The following is a 26588-nucleotide window of genomic DNA, read 5'->3' on the forward strand; positions in this document are numbered from 1 at the left end:
ACACCGCGCCAGTCGCTCATTTGAGGCAGAGTTGACCGAGAGGAGGTCCAGGAGCGGTCCAACATCATCGTCACGGATGACGGCTGCGAGATGGAATCGAAGCACTCGGATTTTTCGGGTTCGTAGCGCAGTGCGCTAACCACGGACCTCTCTCACACACGGATGCAAAGACAAAGATCCCCCGTAAGCGTGTAACAGACTGTAGGGGCAAGTGATGTTAGCGAACACCTATGAAGGCCGGCACAGCACACGACGGGCTGGGTGGCCAACACCACGCCCGGCCGCCTTTGTCTCTCTAGTGGCGATGTTTACACGCATACACGCAGCAGGTACAGACAGGCACACACACGCAGCAGACACACACACACGCAGCAGACACACAGACACACACCGTCACGTTGTCGACCGAGACCGCACACGAGGCGTCCTCTCACAGCACGGCCGATTGCACATCGCGTAAACACCGCTCGTTTGTTTACATCTGTCATCGGCGTCATCGTCATCGACATCATCATCATCATCACATTCGCGTCGTCATTCCAGTTCTCACAAGCGAATGCCTAAATAAATACACCTACAAATAATAATGACAACACGAGCAGACGTTAAACAGATAAACTTACACGCGCGTGTGTGTGTATATCTATATTTACACATTGCCAAGATCCAAACGCGCCCTAAACGGGATATTAAATATTAGACTCCTGCACAAGCACAAAGAAGATATATCGATTGACAGTGACCATCAAAATCGCGATACGCGTGAACGCTCAGCTCATCTCGCAGTCCACGCGGCCGCGTTTAGAGAACCGCGTGACCTGTGCGCGCAGAGTACACTACACATATGTGTGTGTGCGTGTGTTAGCACTTGCCCCAACAATCTGTTAGGGCTATGTAGGGTACCTTTATATGTGTTTGTGTTTATAAGCAGATGGGAGCGGTAGTGTAGTGGTTAGCGCGTTGCGCTACGAACCCGGCGACGCGTGTTCGATTCCCGCTCAAGACCAGTTGTTATTATTATTTTAACCGGTCCTGGGCCTCGACTCAGCCTTAAAATAATTACCCGATGGAGAGCGTAATGAACATCGACACAGGGAAACACCACAACCCCCTCGTGTGTCGCGCTGGTCTTCATAGGTGCTCGCAAACCAACAGTGCGATGAGGCTAAACCGTGGACCTTTGTCTTCTCATGAGCAGACACGCGCACATCGGTTCAATGTGAAGATGTACACTTTCAATTACAGAGACGCAACCCGGACGGATACCGGATTGCTGCTCGAATCTCGCCCGGGGTCAAATCGCGACAGTACCGCATATTGTTTAAAGTATACATACTATATATATACTCTATGTATACAGTGAACTGCTCGCGCGTGTGTTTCGTTTGTTCCTTGTGATTGTCGTGGCGCGGCACACATGGAGTGAACATCATTTGATGCAGTGGCGTAAATCTATTCTCGTAAACTCATTTAGCCACACTTCCCGTGGCAGGGCCCTCGCGAAATCCGTCGCAGTGTCGAGACTCAGTAAGCGGAGGAGGTGTTGCTATTATCGCGCTCACACATCCATCGCTTTCATTGATTTACGCAGCGGGCATTCTTCCTCTTCGTGTCACGGTCGCTGAGCGCAGGGCCCAAGCACGCCGAGCGGCCAGCTACAAAGAGCACCATTCAAGTTGCAATCGGTACGAGTTTAATACTCGTCTCATATTGAGCAGCGTTCTTGTTGTCAGAGCGGAGGGTAATAGAGACGCGGAAAGAGATGTAGGTGACCTGCAGTGTGATTATTAAGTGAGTGGGTGAGTGAGTATTGTTGTGAGCTTTTTCTAAATTTGAAGTTTTCGTGACTGCAATGATCCATACTCTTTGGTTCTTTCGGTAAAGTCACGTAAGTGAAAATAAAATAAAACATGAAAACAACTAAATTAACCCATCTCTTTGGCAAACTTCAATGATTGTTTTCGCTGTGGTGGTCCCCACCTGATGAAGGACGCTTGTGTTGCGCCAGAAACGTCGTGATTAAATTTAGTTGTTTTCATTGTTTTTATTGTTGTGACCTGCAGTGTGGTGAGTGAGAGGGTGAGTGAGTGTCGTTGTGACCTGAAGTGTTGTGAGTGGGTGGGTGAGTGAGTGTTCTTGTGATCTGCATGGTGGTGAGTTAGTGTTTTTGTGAGCTGCAGTGTGGTTAGTGGGTGAGTGAGTGAGTGTTGTTGTGACCTGCAGTGTGGTGAGTGAGACGGTGAGTGAGTGTGTTGTTGTGACCTGCAGTGTGGTGAGTGGGTGAGTGAGTGTTCTTGTGACCTGCAGTGTGGTGAGTAGATGCAGTGGACGAGTCGCGGTTAATGTCCTTGTTCATGTCATTTCAATTCTCTGTTCAATATGATTCATAACCAATTTGACAAGAGGGAAGTAATGTTGCAATTCGTTTACAAAACACATCAGGTATGTAACGACGTCTTGAGCCACTGCACCTGAATCGCGTTGTTTTGTAAGGAGCACTGCGCCGTGGCGCATCGCGGTCACTGTTCAGCGCAAAGCGCAAATCGCCATCAGACTGCAGAGTCCAACACACCCAGCTGCTGATGAAGTCCAACACTCCCGGCTCGTGATGGAGTCCAACACTCCCGGCTCCTGATGGAGTCCAACACTCCCGGCTCGTGATGGAGTCCACCAATCTCGGCTCCTGGTGGAGTCGAACACTCCCGGCTCGTGATGGAGTCCAACACTCCCGACCCCTGATGGAATCCAACACTCCCGGCTCGTGATGGAGTCCAACACTCCCGACCCCTGATGGAGTCCAACACTCCCGGCTCCTGGTGGAATCCAACACTCCCGACTCCTGATGGAGTCCAACACTCCCGACTCCTGATGGAGTCCAACACACCCAGCTGCTGATGGAGTCCAACACTATACTCTTTGGTTCTTTCGGTAAAGTCACGTAGGTATAAAAATAAAAAATCACCACGTTTCGATCGCAACACAAGCAATCATCATCAGGTGAGAAAATCACAGCAATATATTTTTTTTGCTGACGTGGGAGAGAGATACGGTGGTAAGAGGTTAAATAGGTAAGAGAAGGGGAGGAGCAAGGGAGGGGGGTAGGGGGAGGGAAGCGTTGCGTGGACGCTAGGAGAGGGAGACGTGAAGCTAGGACGGGGGTTATTGGGCGCGGCTGGGAGTGGGGTGCTGACAGTACCAATAAAGGCAACAACCCCCATGCAGCAGCAATGCCAAACGCTAGGGATGTAGTTAACTCGGCAAAATAGACTAGTGCCCAGTAAATATAGTGGAACAACCATAAAGTATTTAAGATTTTACCTGGTTAATATCATCCTTCCAATGCTTGCTTAATTTGTATCCATCTTCTCGGTTAAAGTTATGTCTATGTTTATATATCTGGATGGCTTCATGAACAAACCTTTGATAGTAGCCCGAAGGTTTGCAGAGCACCTTGGTCTCGGAAAAAGACAATATTATGAAATCCCACAGCGTTATAGCAATGGTCAGCCACGGCAGAGGTATTAGTTCTACCGTGTTTCAGATCTGCCTTGTGCTCGCGAACACAGTCCAAGATATGATGTTTCGTTTCCCCAATGTAACAATCACCACAAGTGCAACTTAGTTTGTAGACTCCCGGATATTGCATGTCAGGAATGACATCCTTCACAGATGGGATTAGATTGCGGATTTTGTCTACTGTATTGAATCGGACCTGGATCTTGTGTTTGTTTAAGATATTAGCAATCTTTTTGGTAACGCCTGCTATGTATGCTAACATGATAGTTTTGATCGGCGTCTCAGGGGGTTGTTTATCCATGGTTTGAGAAATTATTTTGCGGAAAATGCCTTCCGAATATCCATTCATCTTAAGGGGCCTGGTGTATGTGTTCCAGTTCACTGGCTAGGTGGTGTTGGTCATAAATGCAGTGGGCCCTATGGTATAGTGTTTTGATGAGGGCATTCTTCTGTGCCGGATGGTGGTGGGAATCAGGTTTCAGATAGGAATCTGTGTGGGTGGCTTTCCTGTAGACAGTGTCCCAAAGAGCCGTCAGGCTTCTTCTCAAACAAAACATCCAGGGAATGGTAGCTTACCATCCTTCTCCACTTCCATGGTGAATTTGATGGATGGGCGTATGGGATTAATGTGGTTGAGAAATTGGTTCAATGCTGGTAGACCATGTGGCCAAATGACGAATATGTCATTCACATATCTCCTCCACAAGGAAGGACGTAGGGTGGATGTCTGGATGGCATCTGTTTCAAATTTCTCCATGAAAAAAATCGCTATCACTGGTGATACGGAGGAACCCATGGGGGTACCTTCATTTTGTTTGTAGAAAATACCATTCCAGGTGAAGTAAGTGTTGGTAAGGCAGTGCCTAACCAGAGTAGGAACATCAGGGTTCAGTCCATGTTGGACTAAATTTTCAATTATTGCTAAGGTCTCAGGCACTGGAATCTTGGTGAACAGAGAAACCACATCAAAGCTGACGATAAGATCATCTGGGGACAGTGAAATGCCTTTGATTATAGAGACCAAGTGAGCTGAATTATGTACTGCTGAGGTGGTCTTGCCAGTGAATGGAAGCAAGGTATCAGACGGAAAACGGGTTAGCTTGTAGGTAGGTGAGTTGATAGTGGAAACGATGGGCCGAAGTGGAGTGCCTTCTTTGTGGATCTTAGGAAGACCATAGAATCTGGGTGGTCTAGATGCAGAAAGTTTTAGGGAGAGCCGTTTGACTAGTTCGATAAGAGAAGTCGAACTGGTAATGATAGTATTGTTTTTGTTGTCAGGCTGTTAGTAGAATCTTTGTTGATTTTGGTGTAGCTGCCATCATTAAAAAGGTCCTGGATCTTGTTGTATGTGGTTTTATCCATGATGACAGCGGCATTGCCCTTGTCAGCCGAGAGGATGACTATATCATCCTTCTTTTTCAATTTTGCGAGTTCAGAGAGCTCGTCGTTAGACTGTTCCGCCTCACGGCAGGTATTTTGCTCCACGGCAAGAGTGGTTGTGTGTGTAAATAGGAATTTCCTGTTTTGAGGTTGAGTCACATGACCAGGAAGTAACGATTTAAGATTCCCTCTCAACCGCGCGGGTGTCAGCCATTTCACAGTACAAAATGGAGGCATAAATAACGTCTCGGTGACCACAGGTGCATCTGTTCATTTGGGGACTTTAAGAAGCATTGTCTGTACGTTCGTTTATGTTCTTATAATACTGGAAATGCGGTTATAATGTTAGAATGACCGTTATAATGCTGTAAATGCGTTTATAATGCTGTTAAATTGTTATGATAAATATGAGGCCTAGTTAACAACGAAGCCTGCCACTTGCCTTATTGTAAATGTGACTTGTAATTAAATAAGCCGAGTCAGACTCGTACCCATGTAACCTTATTGCGATCTTCAGAGCAAGGATGATGAACTATCTCATCCACAATTCAGTATTATGTAGTGCTGTACATTTAGGCTGCAGCATGTTGATCACACGATGTGCCCTTACTTAACACAGTAGCTTATTCTCTTCTATAGCTATTCAGTACTAATGTAGGTGCCTGGTCCATCCAGGATATATTGTTGAGTTTCATGTTATATAAGACAATGTTATGATGCTGTAGTGTTCCTTCATTCTATTGATATTACCAAGTAATAACAGATGCTGTATTTGTGATGTGTTTTTCCATCAGTTTTACCTCGTTCAATTAATTAAATACGTTTGGAGTCGGATGTTCACTCTGGCTCGGAAGGTTTATTGAATGCGAGGTTATCTACTCGGATAGCGGTGCAATGCAGCATACAGCGAGGCCGAGACAGTAAAAAGACATTCTTCTAGAAGCTCTCAACCAGCCAGCTCCTCAAACTTTGAGCTCTCAAGCCACCAGCTATTCAGCTAGTCTACATTACATTTGTGTTGCAAGCATCGCAGCATGGAAAGCCACAGTTCAGCAGGGAGAGATGCTGAAGCAAGTGATTTAAGCAATCCAGTACCTCCCATCCTGCCTTGGAAAGCTATGATGCTGAGAAGCAAGACCTTGATGCCAGCATACAAATGGCATGGGACCAGGTTGAAGCAGACATATCTGAAGCTCAAAGCGCCTCAGACACAGTGGCCTCAAATCAGCGGGCCATCCAGCGAGTGAAGGTTAGCAGTTCAAGCTACAAGCTGCTGGCAAATAAATGCATCTCCCTCCTGATGAAGGTGAAAACAAATGAGGGCATCGAGGGAGTCTTTGAACTGCTCGATGATAATGTGAAGGCGGTGATACAAGACTCAATGGACCGTGTGGAGGGCTTAACAGAGACACGATCTCAGCACTCTGTCTCATTCAAGTCCACCACAAGATCTAAAGGTTCAGCACACTCAAAGACATCATCTACTAGTATGGCAGCAGCTCAGGCACGTGCAGCAGCAGAAGCAGCAAACACCCGTATCGCCTACATGGTTCAAGAGGAAGCCATGTTAATTGAAAAGGCCCGCATACAAGAAAAATCAAGCATAGCAATTGCTGCTGCACAGAGGAAAGCAGAGCTTGAAGAACAAGAGAGTACATTAGTGGCTACTGCCGCACGGAGGAAAGCAGAGCTTGAAGAGCAAGAGAGTATATTAGTGGTTACTGCCACACGGAAGAACACTGAGCTGGATGCTAAGCTAAGTACCCTACAGCTCAAAAAAGAAGCAGCTGATGCAAGGGCCCAAGCAGAGGTGCTCGATGCAGCAGCCAATCTGGATAAGGAAGATAATTGGAGTGAGTTTGGCACTCAGATGCCTGTCAAGGACCGTGATAAACTCACCAGAAAAATTATTTTGGACTGGTCTGGACAATGCACCAATGCTCCTCCACCAAACGATACTGAACAAAGGGTGGACGTTGAGGCATCGCCATCTCCATATCGAGTGAACATGAATGCTGTATACGGGAATGGTGGAAATGCATATCCTGCCCTGGCAGTTAGTCGAGGGGTCAGATGTGGATGCACCAAGTCAGACCCACATTCCAGACAGTCACATAAAGGGATCAAACCAACATGATCGAAACCTTTTGGGCCCACAATCCAACGCCATCGCGAATGACGGCATGCAAGGAAATGCAGCCAATAATGGCACCTGACAAGCGCCAGTATGGACACACCCTGGATCAGCAGGCTTAGGGGACTTTGCTAGGTACCTGGCTCACCGCGAACTAATCAACACAGTACTCGTTAAGTTTGATGACCACTCTGAGAACTATCGAGCCTGGAGCTCTACCTTCAGGAATGCAATCAGAAATGCAGACATCTCTGCAAGTGAAGAACTAGACCTGTTGGTGAAATAGTTAGGAAACGAATCTACAGAGTACGCAAAGAGGATCCGCTCGGCAAACATAGACGACCCTGCCTCAAGCCTGCATGCGGTGTGGGAGAGGCTCGAGGAGTGCTATGGTAGCCCAGAAACCATTGAGAAGGCTCTCTTCAAGAAGTTGCAAAACTTTCTAAAAATCTCTGGTTGAGAGAATACAAGGTTGCGAGAGCTTGGAGATCTTTTGATGGAGCTTGAATCAGCCCAGGCTGACTCCTACTTACCAGGTCTCATTTTCTTGAATACCTACCATGGCGTGAACCCCATCGTAGAGAAATTGCCATTTGACGTGCAGGAAAAATGGAGAACAGCGGGTTCAATATATAAATCAGAGCATCAGGTTGCATTCCCCCCATTCTCGTTTTTCTCAAAGTTTATCCGCAACCTGGCTAGGACCAGAAATGGCACGAGTTTCATGTTTGGCACCACGGGCATCTCAAGTCCAGATCTCCTAAAAATGGAAAGGGCAATGGCGAAACGAGGAACAGCGAGAGTGCCAATTTCCGTACACAAGACTGAGGTCTCTCCAACGACATTCGCAGACTCTGTCCAGGCAACCATCACAAAGAAGAAGATAGAGGATCCAGAAAAGCAATGCCCATTGCACTGATAAACCTCACTCCCTCCAGAAATGTCGTGAGTTCAGGAGGAAGCCATTGAAAAGTGGAAGAACATGCTGAAAGACTTTGGAGTGTGCTTCAAATGCTGTGCGTCTACAAACCACCTTGCAAGGAATTGCAAGACAGATATCAAGAGTGAGGAATGTGGCAGCGACAAACACGCAACCGTTATGCACACATTTTACTGCAAACCCAGTGGCACTAAGGCTTCCGATCCCGAAGCAGAGCATGGCGGGGAGCAAAGTTAGACCACCGCATCCACTTCGTCAATCACAACCAAATGCACAGAAGTCTGTGGAGAAGGCTTCAAAGGAAAATCTTGCTCAAAGATATGCCTCGTCCGAGTGTATCCCAAAGGACATCCTGAAATGGCAGTAAGGATGTACGCCATAATGGACGACCAGAGCAACAAGTCTTTGACAAGGTCAGAGTTCTTTGATCAGCTAAGCGTATGTGGGAATTCCTTTCCATACACGCTCAAAACATGCTCAGGACTGATGGAGACAGTGAGAAGAAGAGCGAGTGGCCTCATGTTGGAAACCATGGATAGCACCATGAAGCTAGTCCTTCCTACGGTGATAGAGTGCAATGAGAAACCGGACGACAGGAGTGAGATTCTAGATTTGAAGTTTTCGTGACTGCAAGGATCCATACTCTTTGGTTCTTTCGGTGAAGTCACGTAGGTGAAAATAAAAATAATAATTAAAATAACTAAATCACGATGTTTCGGGCGCAACACAAGTGTCCGTCATCAGGTGGGGGACAACCATAGCGAAAACTATCGCTGAAGTATGCCAAAGAGATGGCTGTGACAAGGGATTATATCGCTGAGGAGGGGGGGGGGGAGGGGAGGAACCAGGGTGAGTATGGGGGCGGGGCGTGGGCTGGAGGAGAGCGGCAAGGGTGGTCCTAACGCTCAACCTAAAGGGCGACCTAAAGCTGTGACACATTGTGGGGGGGGGGGGGGAGAACTCTGCAGGTTCGAAACACTGCACGGCAAATTTCCAAGTGATGGGAGTGAGCAGGGCTGGGAGCAAAAAACTGGAGATGCGGATATGTATATATAAACCAAGTTAGACCTTAGCTGCCTTTTAGTTTATATTCATAGCAACAGGGTGGAATGCATCAGGAGATCGACGTAGTCGGAGCAATGGAATTACGTTCCAACTGAGCAGAATCCAGCAGATCTCGCAACTAGGTCCGTCCCGTGCATCCCTGCTGAAGCAAACCATCTGGTTGACGGGTCCAGCGTTCCTCTTACAATGTGACGGTGGCCCATGTACTACCAAAGAGACCTTTGGACTCATAGAGCCCGAGTCAGACAAGGAGATTCGTCTTCAAGTGACAACTTTCGTAACAAATGTGCGACCAAGAAGTCCACTGAGTCCACACCATTTTGAACATTTCTCGAAATGGACGACGCTCGTGCGAGCGATAGCACATCTAATGCATATCGCAGACTGCTTCCATCGCCCGATGAGAGGCACCACTGGTAGCTGCAATGGGTGGCATTACTGCACAGTGCCACGCACTGAAGATGAGCTTTCCAGAACAAGTAAATTAATATTCCGCTGTGTGCAACATGCTGCTTATGCAAGTGAGATCAAGGCCATCAACAAGGGAGAAGACCTTCCTAGGGTCAGCACCCTCAGGAAATTAAACCCCAGGATGGACAAAGACGGCTTGCTCAGGATCAGTGGTCGACTATGGAATGCAAAATTAGATGAGGGTGAACGAAACCCCCTCATAATCCCAAGCCAGAGCTACATCGCAATTTTACTTGTGTGCTACTACCACCAAGGTCGGCACTTCACAGAAGGAGCAATCCGATCTGCAGGGGTGTGGATCGTTGGAGCAAAGAGGTGTATCGCCAGCACAAACCACAAGTGTATCAGGTGTCGCAAGCTACGTGGAAAACAGGAAGAACAGAAAATGGCAGACCTCCCAGCCGATCGACTCAGTGTGGAACCTCCCTTCACCTCTGTAGGGATAGACGTGTTCGGACCATGGACAGTCATCTCCCGCCACACCAGAGGAGTGCTCACGAACAGCAAACATTGGGCAGTGCTGTTCACCTGTATGAGTACACGAGCAGTGCACATCGAAGTCATCGAGTCCATGGACTCTTCAAGTTTTATAAATGCACTCCGGAGATTCTTCGCCAACAGAGGGCCAGCCAAGCAACTCCATTCTGATTGTGGAACCAATTTCACCGGAGCATGTAAAGAGCTTAAGATCAATACAGAAAATGTTAACGATTATTCTGTAGGAAAATACCTTAGTGACCAAGGCTGCACATATATCTTCAATTCTCCTCACTCTTCGCATATGGGTGGAGCCTGGGAACGCATGATCGTGATTGCTCGACGCATTCTCGACTCCATGCTGTGTGATGTCGGGTCCACACGGCTCTCTCACGAGGTCTTGACCACTCTAATGGCCGAGGTCTCAGATATAATTAACTCAAGACCCCTGATCCCCGTCTCAACCGACCCGGAGTCACCATTCATCTTGACTCCTGCTACACTTCTTACCCAGAAGAAAGATGTGCTCACAGCACCCACCGAGGAGGTCAGCACTGCAGACGTCTACAGACGTTAATGGAGACAAGTGCAGAGCTTCGCCAACACGTTCTGGTGTCGCTGGCAAAACGAGAACCTTTTGACACTTCAAGTGCGCAGCAAGTGGCAGTCGAACAGACCAGACATTCAAGAAGGTGACCTTGTCCTACTGAAAAACAACCAAGTCAAACGGAATGAGTGGCCAATGGGCCGCATCCTCAAGACGATTCCCAGTGACGATGGAAAAGTTCAAAAGGTCGAGGTTATTATTGCGAAGCAAGGTGTCGCAAGAACTTTTGTCAGGCCCATAGTTGAGACAGTACTACTTCTCTCTCGCAGAGATACGGACAAATAAGTTGACCCGTTGAAGTTTGTTATACATTTGTTTATGAGATAGAAAATAAATGGTGGTATCTCTTAGATACCAGACAGGGAGTGTTCTGCCTCACGGCAAGTGTTTTGCTCCACAGCAGGAGTGGGGGTGTGTGTAAACAAGAATTTCCTGTTTTGAGGTTGATTTTGGTCACATGACCAGGAAGTTACAATTTAAGATTCCCTCTCAACCACGCGGGTGTCAGCCATTACACAGTACAAAATGGAGGCACAAATAACGTCTCGGTGACCACAGGTGCATCTGTTCATTGTGGGACTTTAAGAAGCATTGTCTGTAAATTCGTTAATGTTCTTATAATACTGGAAATGCTGTTATAATGTTAGAATGACCGTTATAATGCTGTAAATGCCTTTATAATGCTGTTAAATTGTTATGATAAATATGAGGCCTAGTTAACAACGAAGCCTGCCACTTGCCTTATTGTAAATGTTACTTGTAATTGAATAAGTCGAGTCAAACTCGTACCCATGTAACCTTATTGCGATCTTGAGAGCAAGGATGACGAAATATCTCATCCACAGTTCAATATTATGTGTAGTGCTGGACATTTAGGCTGCAGCATAGTGATCACACGATGTGCCCTTACTTAACACAGTAGCTTATTCTCTTGTATAGCTATTTAGTACTAATGTGGATGCCTGGTCTATCCTGGATCTACTGTTGAGTTTCATGTTTTCTAAGACAATGTTATGATGCTGTAGTGTTCAATCATTGTATTGATATTACCATGTATTAACAGATGCTGTATTTGTGCTGTGTTTTTCCATCAGTTTTACCTCGTTTAGTTCATGAATTTGTTTGGAGTCGGATGTTGACCCTGGCTCTGAAGGCTTATTGAATGCGAGGTTATCTACTCGGATAGTGGTGAAACGCAGCGCACAGCGAGGCCGAGACAGTTACTAATGGTTTCTTTTTTTGCATTTTTAAGGATGGTGGCAATTTCAGCTCTAGCAAAGTCTGTCGGGATGTGTCCCAAGCCTTTGAGGGCTACGTCGACCTGGGAGATTATATCATCCACTGGGATATGTTTAGGGGTGACTGCGAAATTCAACCCCTTAGCTAGTTCCGATTTTGGGCTGTCAGAGATTGGGATGTTACTCTGATTGATGCCAATCTTATTAAGATCTAACTTTTTAACGTGTGAATCAGGCTTCTTTTTTGACAGCAGGTTGAATTTAGCGATCATGTTAGCTTCACATTTGGTTGACATTGAATTAGCAGAGGAGACTGTCTTGTTATCTACATGGTCCCAATCAGAAGTGGATATTTTATCTGTTAATATTAGGTGTGATTGTAAGAGAGTCTTGTCTAAACTATCAAGTTCAAATCAGAGCAATCTTATTCTCTCTGATATTAGTGATAGGCTGGCTTTAAACAAGATCCGTTTAGCGTTAGGAGAAGTGACAGCAGCAGATGTGAGTGTAAATGCGATAGGTATTACATTGTTATCGCGGCATCTCTTGAGGAAGGTTAGCGACTCGATTAGCTGCGCCTTGTTGTCCCATTGTCTGTTAAAAGCTCTAACCGATATGTGGAAACCCTCCCCGTAGAGGTGGTTCAATCTAGATTTGAAGTTTTCGTGACTGCAGGGATCCATACTCTTTGGTTCTTTCGGTAAAGTCACATAGGTATAAAAATGAAAACAATTAAATCAAGACGTTTCGATTGCAACACAAGCAATCATCATCAACGGGGAAAACCACAGCAATAATTTTTAGTACCACATGGACTGAACCCTGATGTCCCTACACTGGTTAGGCACTGCCTTACCAACACTTACTTCACCTGCAATGGTACTTTCTGCAAACAAAATGAAGGTACCCCCATGGGTTCCCCCTTATCACCAGTGATAGCGAATGTTTTCATGGCGAAATTTGAAACAGATACCATCCAGACATCCACCCTACGTCCTTCCTTGTGGAAGAGATATGTGGATGACATTTTCGTCATTTGGCCACATGGTCTACCCGCATTGAACCAATTTCTCAACCACATTAATTCCATACACCCCTCTATCAAATTCACCATGGAAGTGGAAAAGGATGGTAAGCTACGATTCCTTGATGTTTTATTTGAGAAGAAGCCTGATGGCTCTTTGGGATACTGTCTACAGGAAAGCCACCCACACAGATTCCTATCTGAAACCTGATTCCCACCACCATCCGGCACAAAAGAATTCCCTCATCAAAACACTATACCATAGGGCCCACTGAATTTCTGACAAACACCACCTAGCCAGTGAACTGGAATACGTACACCAGGCCCTCAAGATGAATGGAAATTCGGACGGCATTATCCGCAAAGCAATTTCTCCAACCATGGAGAAACAACCCCCTGAGACGCCGATCAAAACTATTATGTTACCATACATAGCAGGCGTTACCAAAAGATTGCCAAAATCTTAAACAAACACAAGATCCAGGTCAGATTCAATACAGTACACAAAATCCGTGATCTAATCCCATCTGTGAGGGATGTCATTCCTGACATGCAATATCCGGGAGTCTACAAACTAAGTTGCACTTGTGGTGATTGTTATATTGGGGAAACGAAACGTCATATCTCGGACCGTGTTCGCGAGCACAAGGCAGATCTTAAAAACGGTAGAACTAATACCTCTGCCGTGGCTGACCATTGCTATAACGCTGTGGGCTCTCATGATATTGTTTTTTTTCCGAGAACAAGATGCTCTCCAAACCTTTTGGCTACAATCAAAGGTTTATTCATGAAGCCATCCAGATATATAAACATAGACATAACTTCAACCGAGAAGATGGATACAAAGTAAGCAATCATTGGAAGGATGTTATTAACCAGGTCAAATCTGAAATACTTCATCGTTGTTCCACCATATTTACCGAACACTAGTCTATTTTGCCAGGTTATCTACATCCCTAGAGTTTGGCATTGCTGCTGCATGGGGGTTGTTGCCTTTATTGGTACTGTTGTTGCTTTGTTGTAGCGTCCTACCCCCCCCCTCCCCCCCGTTCATCACGAGCACTTTCAGCACCCCACTCCCAGCCCCGCCCACTGCCCACCCCCCCCCGTCCTAGCTTCACGTCTCCCTCTCCTAGCGTGCACGCAACGCTTCCCTCCCCCTACCCCCCTCCCTTGCTCCTCCCCCCTCTCTTACCTATGTAACCTCTCACCACGGCATCTCTCTCCCACTTCAGCAAAACAATTCTTGCTGTGGTGTTCCCACCTGATGATGATTGCTTGTGTTGCGATCGAAACGTCGTGATTTCATTTATATTATTTTTATACCTACGTGACTTTACCGAAAGAACCAAAGAGTATGGATCCCTGCAGTCACGAAAACTTCAAATCTAAGTCCAACACTCCCGGCTCCTGATGGGGTCCAACACTCCCGGCTCCTGATGGGGTCCCACACTCCCGCCTCCTGATGGAGTCCAACACTCCCGGCTCCTGGTGGAGTCCAACACTCCCAGCTGATGACGGAGTCACTGCACGACCCAGCAAGAGACCCGTGGTGTGCCCTGCGTGGACGGGGGAGAGCATTGGGGTGGGGGCGGGACCTCAACCTGTCCGCACGACTGCTCACTTTGCTGTTCACGAGAAATTCGGCCGCGCTCCGCAACCCTCCTAATGTGTCACGGAGCTGCTCTCGTGACGCCTCGCCCCCCACCCCACCCCCCACCCCCGCGCGCATCTTCTTGTCCCCCACGATGTGCCCCCCCTCCCCATTCACCCCTCTCCCTCTCTGTACCATCGCACCCCCCTCCCCCCCTCATCACTTATTCATGGCGACTCATCATCGCCGGCGCTGCGGTGACGGGCGGACAAAGGCCCTGGCGTGGGGGTTAAGCGCGGGGGTCATGTAGCACCCCGCCCGGAGCGCGCTTGCCGCCGAGGTGAGCCGAGGGGTGACAGGGGTCTTGGCGGGGTTCCCTCGCGAGGCCAGCGGTGAGTCGTGGCGTCGGGGCCGGCGAGACGGCAGTGATGCTCGCAATGTCTTGGTGGGGTCGGGTCGCTTGGTGAGTCGCGCCGAAATCTGGTGGCGCTTCACAGTTATTCGTCGTGGTGAGCGGTGGTGAGGAGTAATGAGAGGGTTTGTGAGACGCGGTCGAGTCTTGGACCGGCGTTTGCAGCATCGCACAGATGGGGCATCATCAAAGGGGGGAATTTGCCTCGGGCCTCAATGCAGAAGAGGAGCCCACGGCGGACCAGTTGCGTCTCCTAATGAATGAGGGGACTCCACGTGGCATTCTGCCCCGGGCCACCAAGAGCCTCCGGGCGGCCCCGGGCGTTGTAAGGCCCGGTGAGGTGGCGGCGGAGCACGCAACGCGTTCCCATGCAAGGCGCAGGAGCCAGAGGCTCGAGACAGAATCATCGGAACCCTTTCCATCAGAAGCATCGGCAATGCGGTTTCGCGTCACGCCACCCTGACACCCACTAGGGATTCGTTTCGAACGCTGATGGCGATAATTAATCAGGATAATTACTGCGCAATGAACACCGGGTGACAATCGGGATCGTTTCTCGGACACGGCTAAGGTAGGTGGCGAGTGATATATGAACCTGTCCTGGGCTCACCTTTCACCAACCCGCACTGACCAGCGTGGTGAAGTATGGACAATTAACCCCCATAACCGACAAGGCATGATGAGGCTTTCAGTGTCGGATTAATGTAGATGTGTACATTGATATCAATGTAGATGTGTACATTGATATCAATATAGATGTGTACATTGATATCAATGTAGATGTCTACATTGATATCAATGTAGATGTGTACATTGATATCAATGTAGATGTGTACATTGATATCAATGTAGATGTGTACATTGATATAAATGTAGATGTGTACATTGATATCAATGTAGATGTGTACATTGATATCAATGTAGATGTGTACATTGATATCAATGTAGATGTCTACATTGATATCAATGTAGATGTGTACACTGATATCAATGTAGATGTGTACATTGATATCAATGAGCACGGCAGGGTGACGGCGCAGTTGTAATAATCGCACATCACAGCATGAATGTATCAGCTCAAGTCCCAACTCGGGCGTACAATTTGTATGCGCTCCCCTTGTCTCCATGGGTTCTCCGGTTTCGCGGCATAGATGACCAACACAAATGTAGCCGGTGTGGGCCGAACTTCCTGTACAATTAGCGAACAATCACTCAATTGGGATGAAACTCAGCAGCAGCAGCAGCAGCAACATCGCCCTCTACCGCGAAAACCTGGCAGGATCCTCGTGAAAGAAGAGGCTTGAGACTCGGTGAGGCTTCGCTCGCGAACGAGCGGAAACGAGAACGAAAATAAAACTCGTCCACTCGGGCGCGCCTTCCGATGGACGGGCATGAGTGGTGAGGCAGCAACGTGCAGGAGAGGGGCAGTCGAGACATTGAGAACGAAATATGAAACATTGACACCAAACGGGGCGAGTTTGCGCCTCACATATAAAATATCGACTCGACACGAGCAAAGCATTGGGCGACTGTGCGAGCGCGTTGCGACCCGGACGATCACATCAACGCGCGTGTGTGTCACCCTTTGCGCTGTGAAGTCCCAGGCTCCTCGCAAGCGCGTGGCTATGGATTCAGCACCCCCCCCCCCTCCTCCCCACGGGGCGCGCGCTCCTTCTCGGGACCCAGCGCGAAGATCAAGCGGCACAATGCCCCACACCACGCACTCACACTGGAAACACTAAATAACTAAATATATGGGCCGACGTCATGGCTGGGGGGAGCCAATGGAGGGCGCCGGGTGATGGATGACGGCTGCCCGCGCCTCAAAACCGCGGCCCCGCTCTGCGCTCGCCTGGGACTCTTCCTCGCCACCACTCCTCCCGACCACTCTTCTCGGCCTCTCGGCCCTATGACCCCCCTACTCCAGGGCCTTCGGGAGCGCGCTGTGGCAGCCACGGGCCCGTGACCCCCACCTCCTCTTCCTCCTCCCAGTGGGAGGGTGCGATGCCTTGCCGTGAGCTCCGCGTGGAGCCAACCTCTTAGGAGCTGCCCGAGGGAGGCTCTCGACTCTCGGGAAGCTGCGGGGCGGAGGTGCCCCTCTCGCTGGGCTCTCCGCTCCCCGCTCTCGGCTCGCCGCTCGCTCCCGAGGATTCGCGCCGCGCGATGTCCTCGAAGATGGCCTCGCAGGGCAGCGCTCTGACGCCCTTCTCCATCCAGGACATCCTCACTCGCAAGGACGACGCGCGCGGGCCCGGACCCAGCGACAGGGTGCACGCCATGCTGGCGGGCAGGGCGTTCATGCAGCACCTGCAGGACGGTGGCGGCGCCGGGGCAGGCGGGATCGGGCTGGCGCCTCCCGCGGGGCGCTGCCTCGCCCAGCAGCAGCAGCAGCGGCGGGGGCAGCAGCAGCAGCTGCCGCCGCCGCTGCTGCTGCTGCCCCCGGCGAGGGGCGCGCGCCGCTCCCCGCTCGGGCTCCCCGCAATCGCCGCGCCGCTGCGCTCCCCCTGCGGCTTCGCGCGGCTCAGCCCCTCGGCGGACGGAGGAGAGCGAGGGACGCGGGGGGCTCAGCTCCCCCGAGAGCCACGACGGGGACGAGAGAGCGCGCGCGGGCAGCGGCTGCAGCGCGAGCTGCATCGCAGAGGACATCGCGGCGGCGGCGGCCGCCGAGTTCTGCGACAGCGGTAAGACTGCCGGGAGCCGGCTGCCGTGACGGCGACGTGAGTGTGTCTGTGTGTATTTTACCGGGGAATGTGCGTACGTGTGTGGGGAGCGGTGGTGCAGCGGTTAGCGCGCTGCGCTACGAACCTGGCGACCAGAGTTCGATTCCTCACTCACGGCCAACATCAGTGATGATTATCGGAACCGGTCCTGGGCCTCCCCTAGGTCGACTCAGCCTCAAATGAGTAGCTGGTGCGGTGTGCAGTAAACATCGCCACTGGGGAGACAAAGGCGGCCAGGCGTGGTGCTGGCCACCCACCCCTCGTGTACCGTTCTGGCCTTCATAGGTGCTCGCGAACAGCACTTACCCCAACAGTCTGTTCAGGCTATACGGGGGATCTTTGTCTTTGTGTATGCCTGTGTGTCGGCCGGGCGTGGTTCTAGCCACGCCACAACATCCTTGCCCCAACAGTATGTCAAGGCTATACGGAGGGGTTCTTTGTTACTGTGTGCCTGCGTGTGTATATGCTGGCGTGTACATGTGTCAGTGTGAGTATAAATGTCTTCCTGTGTTCGTTCCTGTGTATGTGTATGGTGGGGTGTGCATGCACATGTGCGGCGATGGGTGTGAGTGTGTCAATGATTGTCGTGGAGTGTGCGTGCTTTAATGTAGGTGTATGGGTCCACAGGTGCTACTCGCTAACAGCACTTGCCCCAACAGTCTGTCAAGCCTATACGGGGGATCTTTGTGTTTGTGCGAGTGTGCGTGTTCACGGATGCGTGCCGGTGTGTGCGCACTTCAGTGCGCGTGAATGGGTGTTGTATGTTTAGCTTGCGTGTCTACGTGTGTCTTGTTGAACCTCTTTCGCACCGTACGTAGCCAACGGTGCTTTTAGAAGGTGCGGGGAAAGGACAACAAACTAAACACAAACAGCAGTTCGGAAGCAATGAGTACACTGTGCATGTATACGGGGAGTGCTAGCTAGGAACCCGACCACCTGAGTTCGATTCCCGCTCACGACCAATAACAGCCTGAAATGAATATATACAAATATATACAAATGCGTAAATGTGGGTTAAACAAAGTAGAATCGTCGACGCGGGTTATTCGGTCCCGATAATTCGTGCAATGGGTCGGTAGAATGAGTCGCGGGCGTTGGCTGAGACTTTCTAAATCTGTTCCGATTAAGATTTTCCGCTTCATTCAAAACGAAAACCGGAGTAGAGAGTGGCACAAACGCAGTCAGATCATCAATGACATTTACGCCACCTGGGTATCTGTATGTAAGTGTGTGTGTGTGTGAGTTTACGTGAATGACGATGTGTGTGTATGTGCACGCAAATTAAAATACCGTTCCTTTGCACTCCTATGGTGTTTTGTATTGTTTGGCGATTCCTCCAGTATAATACACATTCTGACAAGTACATGTATGTGTGTGCGTGTTTGAGTACCGTCCACTATGTGTGTACTGGCCGTGAGCGAGCGGGAATCGAACTCGAGCCGCCGGCTTCGTAGCGCAGTGCGCGAAGCACCACCACAGCGCTTCATAGGTGCTCGCTAAGGGCACTTACCCCAACAGTCTATAGAGGCCATACGGTGATCTGTGCATTTGTATGTGTGAGTATGTATATGAGGATATATGTATATGTTTATACGAATACGTGTGTCTATGAGCGTTGTGTGTGTGACGGCGGTAGTGTAGTGCTTAGCGCACTGCGTTACGAACCCGCTAACAGCACTTGCCCCAGCAGTCTGTGTAGGCTACACGGGGGTGTTTGTCTTTGTGTGAGTATCGCATTGTGCACTCGGAACGAGGCAACCTGATTCGACTCCTGCCCACGGCGAACATCAGTGGCGAGTGTGATCTGTCCTGATCCTGGACCCCCCCCCCCTAAGTCGGCTCATCCATAAATTAGTACTTCATGCGGTGTGTACAGAGCAGAATTAGGAGACAAAGGCGGTCGGGCGTGGCGCTATAACAACACTTTGTCCAACATTCGATGTATATATCGATTATATATAGGCTGTATATGGTGGGGTGGTCATGATCTCTTCTCACGTGAGTAATTGTGTTCGTGGGTATAAGTTATGTATGCGAGTACACATGTGTAAGTGTTTACGTATATTTACGAATGACAATATTTGTGCGTGTGTATTGCATCGGCATATATGCGTTTAAATAACGTGAGTAGATGCGTATATGGAGGGCAGTGGTTAGCGCATCGCGCTACGAACCCGGTGACACGAGTTCGATTCCCGCTCACGACCAATAACAGTGGCGTATATTTGAACAGCTCTTGAGCCTCCTCTAGGTCGACTCGGCCTTAAATTTGTGCCTGGTGCGGCGTTCAAACGTAAAAATTGAAAGTCGGGGGGGGGGGGGGGGGGGTGATGGCCACCCACCCCCTCGCGTGCCCTCCTGGCCTGTACAAGCGCTCGCTCACAACACTTGCCTCCAACCGTCTCCCGAGCCTATACGGGGGATCTTTGTCTTTGCATATTTGAGCGAGACCTACACCGCGGAAAACACTCACGGTCGCGTTAACGCTATTGCGGATCGCGTGGTTGACAGTCGGTAATGAGCGTAGGTCCCCTTGCAGTCATCTAGCATTACCAGCATTGTTCGAGCGAGACGTGCATTATTTATCCTTCAATTAGATCAATCACGTGGAAATTGCGTCTTTAAAAAAATACATCGTTGCGGAGGAGTTGGGTGGCGTCGGCGTCACGCTTGACGCGTCCGGCCAGCGCCTAAGTGGACTCGGGTGGAGGCCCCGCCGTCAAGTCGCCGTGGCGAGCGATGTCCCCGCTGCGGCAGTGTCCCCGCGGCGTTGTGTTCGGGCGCGTTGTTACTGCGCCGCCACGATCACCACTGGAGGCGCGACACTTTACTCAAGTCTGGCTCTTTGTAACAACGAGTGTCGCTGTCTGCAAAACACTCCCCTAATTACGACTCGTCTCTCCCTTGAGAGCACGAGCTCCTCTGTTAAGGCACAATGCTCTGGCTCCTCTACCAAGGATCAATGCACTGGCTCCTCTGTTAAAAGTCGTTGTCCCGGCTCCGCTGTGCGCGTCCCTGCAGAGCGACTCTGCGGCTCCATGGACGAGGACGACGACGCCGGCCCCGCCTCCGGGGACAGACTCAGCCCGGGCGCGGAGCCGCCGCTGGCTGAGGGGGCCGCCGTGGTGCTGGGGGGCAGCGCGGGCACGCGGCCCCCCGCGGATATGCCGCTGCTCACGCCGCAAGCGAAGCCGCGCAAGAAGCGCTCCCGCGCCGCCTTCTCGCACGCGCAGGTGTTCGAGTTGGAGCGGCGCTTCAACCAGCAGCGCTACCTGTCGGGCCCCGAGCGGGCCGACCTGGCCGCGGCGCTCAAGCTCACGGAGACGCAGGTGAAGATCTGGTTCCAGAACCGACGCTACAAGACCAAGCGGCGGCAGCTGGGCCTGGGGCCCGCGGGCGCGGCCGAGCTTCACGCCGGAGGAGGTGGTGGAGGTGGTGGAGGTGCCGGTGGAGGAGGCGGTAGCGCCAAGAAGGTGGCGGTGAAGGTGCTGGTGCGAGACGACCAGAGGCTGCAGCAGCAGCAGCACCACCAGCACCACCAGCACCACTACGGCGCGGCGGAGACTCTCGCCTTCCCGCCCTCGCTGGCGCTCTACCAGACTCTGCGTTACTTCCCCGCGCCGTACGCGCTGCAGCCCGCGTGGCCGGCCTCCCTTCTGCAGCCCGCGCTCTTGCGCCGTCAGCCGTCGCCGTGAAGCGCGACGCCGCCTCGGCGCAATCGCGGACACCTCCCGGTCACTGGCGTCGAAAGAAACAAAAAACATCGTGAGCGCTCGCGGGCGTGAGCCACCCTGAATCCCCGAGTCCTCCCCCCCCCCTTCCTCCCCGCACTGCTCAGAGCGGAGGTTTGTCGCGGTTGCTGATGGACGCTGGGACTCGGTGTTGAGATTCTGCTCGGAACGGCAGCCTCGCTCCAGGTGCGTGCTTCGTGTTCTGGTGTTGCGGGTAATGCGCTGACTCATCGCGTCTCCGGTGTCCTCAAATAAACAATTAAACGAGCGGACAATACGCCTCCTACCCATAGTCGTCCCACAACATCACGAAATAGAGCATCTCTCTTACGCATTCCTGAAGCCACGCGGCCCAGTGCTGGGCGGCGTGCATCATGTCACGGGGGTTCAATTGGAACAAACGCCGGGATCGACGTCGACATTTGGTGTCTCACCAGCAGTCAAACTTGCTTTAACCAATGCTGCTGAATTCAAAACAATGTCCAATCCTTAATCAACCTCGTGCTGGATGAAGGCCTCTCCCACCCCGCCTGCTGTGTCGGACACGGGTGGTTGTTTGACCATACTTCGCCACGCTGGTCAGTGTGCTTTTGTCTAGAACCGGCGCTGATATCGCTCACCGTGGACCAGAACCGGACTCAGGGGTGCAGGTTCACAGCGCAGCGCGCTATCTCCTGCACCGCCGCAAATACCGTTCGCTGAGATAACAAACAACGCTCTCCGGATATCCATGCAAACGGATACAGCACTGTATACACATACACGCATCTTTTTTTTTAAGTCTCCCGTCCAAGATCAGGGCAACACATAGACGCGTTGAGCGTGCACGCGGATGACGGTGAGACGGCTCAGGATCCCTGTCTGTCGGAAACCGACGAGGCGGCGAGCGCGATGGGGATGCGCAGCGGGGCTCGCGGACTCGGCAAACTCTCGCGGCGCTGCGGCCGCAGCGCGACCGCGCGTCTCACGCGCCGTGCTCTGTAGGACGCGGACTTCACCCGCGCTCGTGTGTACATATTTGATTCGTGCTTAAATCGAAAAGCACGTTATGGTATATATATAAAAAAACTGTAATATATACGTAATGTGTATAGGGCGCCGGTAGGAATAACGGCGAGGTTCCGAACATTTCCACATCGCGTCAGCCACGTCGCCGCGCTTTGCAGCAGTCTCGTTCTGTGCTGCAGCACGGGGGCTGTGTGTGGCCTGCATCAGTGTGTGGCCTGCATCAGTGTGTGGCCTGCATCAGTGTGTGGCCTGCATCAGTGTGTGGCCTGCATCAGTGTGTGGCCTGCATCAGTGTGTGGCCTGCATCAGTGTGTGGCCTGCATCAGTGTGTGGCCTGCATCAGTGTGTGGCCTGCATCAGTGTGTGGCCTGCATCGGTGAGTGGCCTGAATCAGTGAGTGGCCTGAATCAGTGAGTGGCCTGAATCAGTGAGTGATCTGTATCGATGATTGGCCTGAATCAGTGAGTGGCCTGAATCAGTGAGTGATCTGAATCGATGGTTGACCTGAATCGGTGATTGACCTGTATTGGTGATTGACCTGAATCGGTGATTGACCTGAATCGGTGATTGACCTGAATCGGTGATTGACCTGTATTGGTGATTGACCTGAATCGGTGATTGACCTGAATCGGTGATTGACCTGTATTGGTGATTGACCTGTATTGGTGATTGACCTGAATCGGTGATTGACCTGAATCGGTGATTGACCTGAATCGGTGATTGACCTGAATCGGTGATTGACCTGTATTGGTGATTGACCTGAATCGGTGATTGACCTGAATCGGTGATTGACCTGTATTGGTGATTGACCTGTATTGGTGATTGACCTGAATCGGTGATTGACCTGAATCGGTGATTGACCTGTATTGGTGATTGACCTGTATTGGTGATTGACCTGAATCGGTGATTGACCTGTATTGGTGATTGACCTGTATTGGTGATTGACCTGAATCGGTGATTGACCTGTATTGGTGATTGACCTGTATTGGTGATTGACCTGTATTGGTGATTGACCTGTATTGGTACGAGACGTCCACATCGACGTGGGCCGCATCGGTGCGGAATCTGCGTCGCGTGCGTTCATCTCCCTCTCTCCCCCCATCGCACCTCCCATTCCTCTTCCCCCGCGTGATCCTGACCCAAACGTTTGTTCCAACTCCGGGTTTCTTACTCTGTGTTGTTGTTGTTTTGTTACTGCCGCCCTCCGCAGGACGCGTCCCATTAAATTATTATTATTACCATGAACACGCGAGGCGATCCCCTCCCGTCGCGTGCGTCTGAGTTCTTGACCCCCCCCCCCGTCCCACCCGGACACAGCCCCGCCTGGTCACACGCCGGTCCACCCCGCCACGCGTACACGTCTTACGTATAATACCTGCTGCAGGAGGCAGCCGCCTGAAACGTCGGTAGTTCAGTGCGCTTTGCCATCGACGGAAAAATGTAATCTCGTTGTATTACTCGCTCTGATTCGGTGTAAAATGACAGGTTGGATGATTTAGCTCAAGAGCCAGTGCCAACGATATCTTACATACGATATCTTATATACGATATCTTATATACGATATCTTATATACGATATCTTATATACGATATCTTAAATACGATATTTTATACGCGGCGCGTCGCCAGTGGAATGCTAATTGGAGGTTGAACGCTGCCGGTTACCCGCAGCGTATTGGGCGATGGAGAGTTGATGGCACGCGCTGCGTGTATGGGAGTTGCTTCAGTCAGTGTGATAATTACTTCATGCGGGGTGCGTGAATGACTGCAGTCAGGGTTTGTGAATGACTACGGTCCGGGCGTGTGGATTATTGTAATCCGGGTTTCGTTCATGATTCCGCGTGTGTGTGCGAATGGCTGCAGCTAGGGCGAGTAAATGAATGCAGCCAGAGAAGGTCCTCGCAGTGGGGAACTAAACACGACAAAGCACGAGGAGGCGAGGCAATTCAACCCCAGATGCGTCTCGCTGTACGCACGCGCTCGCGGGTGAGTGTGGTAGTGTGTGTGTGAGTGAGTGTGTGAGTGTGTTAGTGTGTGAGTGTGTTAGTGTGAGTGTGGTAGTGTGTTAGTGTGTGAGTGTGTTAGTGTGAGTGTGGTAGTGTGTGTATGAGTGAGTGTGTGAGCGTGTGAGTGAGTGTGTGAGTGTGTTAGTGTGTGAGTGTGTTAGTGTGAGTGTGTTAGTGTGTGAGTGAGTGTGTGAGCGTGTGAGTGAGTGTGTGAGTGTGTTAGTGTGTGAGTGTGTTAGTGTGGGTGTGTTAGTGTGTGTGTGTGTGTGTGCGAGTGTGTGAGTGAGTGTGTGAGCGTGTGAGTGAGTGAGTGTGTGAGTGTGTGAGTGTGTTAGTGTGAGTGTGTTAGTGTGTGAGTGTGTTAGTGTGGGAGTGGGAGTATTTGAGTGTGTCAGTGTGTGTGAGTGTGTTAGTGTGTGAGTGAGTGTGTCAGTGTGTGTGAGTGTGTCAGTGTGTGTGAGTGTGTCAGTGTGTGTGAGTGTGTCAGTGTGTGTGAGTGTGTTAGTGTGGGAGTGTGTCAGTGTGTGTGAGTGTGTCAGTGTGTGAGTGTGTCAGTGTGTGAGTGTGTCAGTGTGTGTGAGTGTGTCAGTGTGTGTGAGTGTGTCAGTGTGTGTGAGTGTGTCAGTGTGTGTGAGTGTGTAGTGTGTGTGAGTGTGTCAGTGTGTGTGAGTGTGTCAGTGTGTGAGTGTGTCAGTGTGTGTGAGTGTGTCAGTGTGTGTGAGTGTGTCAGTGTGTGTGAGTGTGTCAGTGTGTGTGAGTGTGTCAGTGTGTGTGAGTGTGTCAGTGTGTGTGAGTGTGTCAGTGTGTGTGAGTGTGTCAGTGTGTGTGAGTGTGTCAGTGTGTGTGAGTGTGTCAGTGTGTGTGAGTGTGTCAGTGTGTGTGAGTGTGTCAGTGTGTGTGAGTGTGTCAGTGTGTGTGAGTGTGTCAGTGTGTGTGAGTGTGTCAGTGTGTGTGAGTGTGTCAGTGTGTGTGAGTGTGTCAGTGTGTGTGAGTGTGTCAGTGTGTGTGAGTGTGTCAGTGTGTGTGAGTGTGTCAGTGTGTGTGAGTGTGTCAGTGTGTGTGAGTGTGTCAGTGTGTGTGAGTGTGTCAGTGTGTGTGAGTGTGTCAGTGTGTGTGAGTGTGTCAGTGTGTGTGAGTGTGTCAGTGTGTGTGAGTGTGTCAGTGTGTGTGAGTGTGTCAGTGTGTGTGAGTGTGTCAGTGTGTGTGAGTGTGTCAGTGTGTGTGAGTGTGTCAGTGTGTGTGAGTGTGTCAGTGGTGTGTGAGTGTGTCAGTGTGTGTGAGTGTGTCAGTGTGTGTGAGTGTGTCAGTGTGTGTGAGTGTTGTCAGTGTGTGTGAGTGTGTCAGTGTGTGTGAGTGTGTCAGTGTGTGTGAGTGTGTCAGTGTGTGTGAGTGTGTCAGTGTGTGTGAGTGTGTCAGTGTGTGTGAGTGTGTCAGTGTGTGTGAGTGTGTCAGTGTGTGTGAGTGTGTCAGTGTGGTGTGAGTGTGTCAGTGTGTGTGAGTGTGTCAGTGTGTGTGAGTGTGTCAGTGTGTGTGAGTGTGTCAGTGTGTGTGAGTGTGTCAGTGTGTGTGAGTGTGTCAGTGTGTGTGAGTGTGTCAGTGTGTGTGAGTGTGTCAGTGTGTGTGAGTGTGTCAGTGTGTGTGAGTGTGTCAGTGTGTGTGAGTGTGTCAGTGTGTGTGAGTGTGTCAGTGTGTGTGAGTGTGTCAGTGTGTGTGAGTGTGTCAGTGTGTGTGAGTGTGTCAGTGTGTGTGAGTGTGTCAGTGTGTGTGAGTGTGTCAGTGTGTGTGAGTGTGTCAGTGTGTGTGAGTGTGTCAGTGTGTGTGAGTGTGTCAGTGTGTGTGAGTGTGTCAGTGTGTGTGAGTGTGTCAGTGTGTGTGAGTGTGTCAGTGTGTGTGAGTGTGTCAGTGTGTGTGAGTGTGTCAGTGTGTGTGAGTGTGTCAGTGTGTGTGAGTGTGTCAGTGTGTGTGAGTGTGTCAGTGTGTGTGAGTGTGTCAGTGTGTGTGAGTGTGTCAGTGTGTGTGAGTGTGTCAGTGTGTGTGAGTGTGTCAGTGTGTGTGAGTGTGTCAGTGTGTGTGAGTGTGTCAGTGTGTGTGAGTGTGTCAGTGTGTGTGAGTGTGTCAGTGTGTGTGAGTGTGTCAGTGTGTGTGAGTGTGTCAGTGTGTGTGAGTGTGTCAGTGTGTGTGAGTGTGTCAGTGTGTGTGAGTGTGTCAGTGTGTGTGAGTGTGTCAGTGTGTGTGAGTGTGTCAGTGTGTGTGAGTGTGTCTCTG

The 26588-nt window shown here is 50.6% G+C and overlaps 1 protein-coding gene across 1 annotated transcript; it reads left to right on the top strand.

Annotated features, from left to right (window-relative positions):
* Window positions 1-16738: 16738 nt before the first annotated feature.
* On the top strand, window positions 16739-22550 carry LOC133343227 (homeobox protein Nkx-3.2-like). Its single transcript, XM_061552665.1, is given in 3 exon segments — window positions 16739-17399; window positions 17401-17539; window positions 20600-22550. Coding segments are annotated over 3 exon segments (1191 nt in total). The 5' UTR covers window positions 16739-17021; the 3' UTR covers window positions 21274-22550.
* Window positions 22551-26588: the final 4038 nt, after the last annotated feature.

Source organism: Lethenteron reissneri, chromosome 17 (assembly GCF_015708825.2).
Source record: "Lethenteron reissneri isolate LAM-NWPU_2019-01 chromosome 17, ASM1570882v1, whole genome shotgun sequence".
Classification (NCBI taxonomy): domain Eukaryota; kingdom Metazoa; phylum Chordata; class Hyperoartia; order Petromyzontiformes; family Petromyzontidae; genus Lethenteron; species Lethenteron reissneri.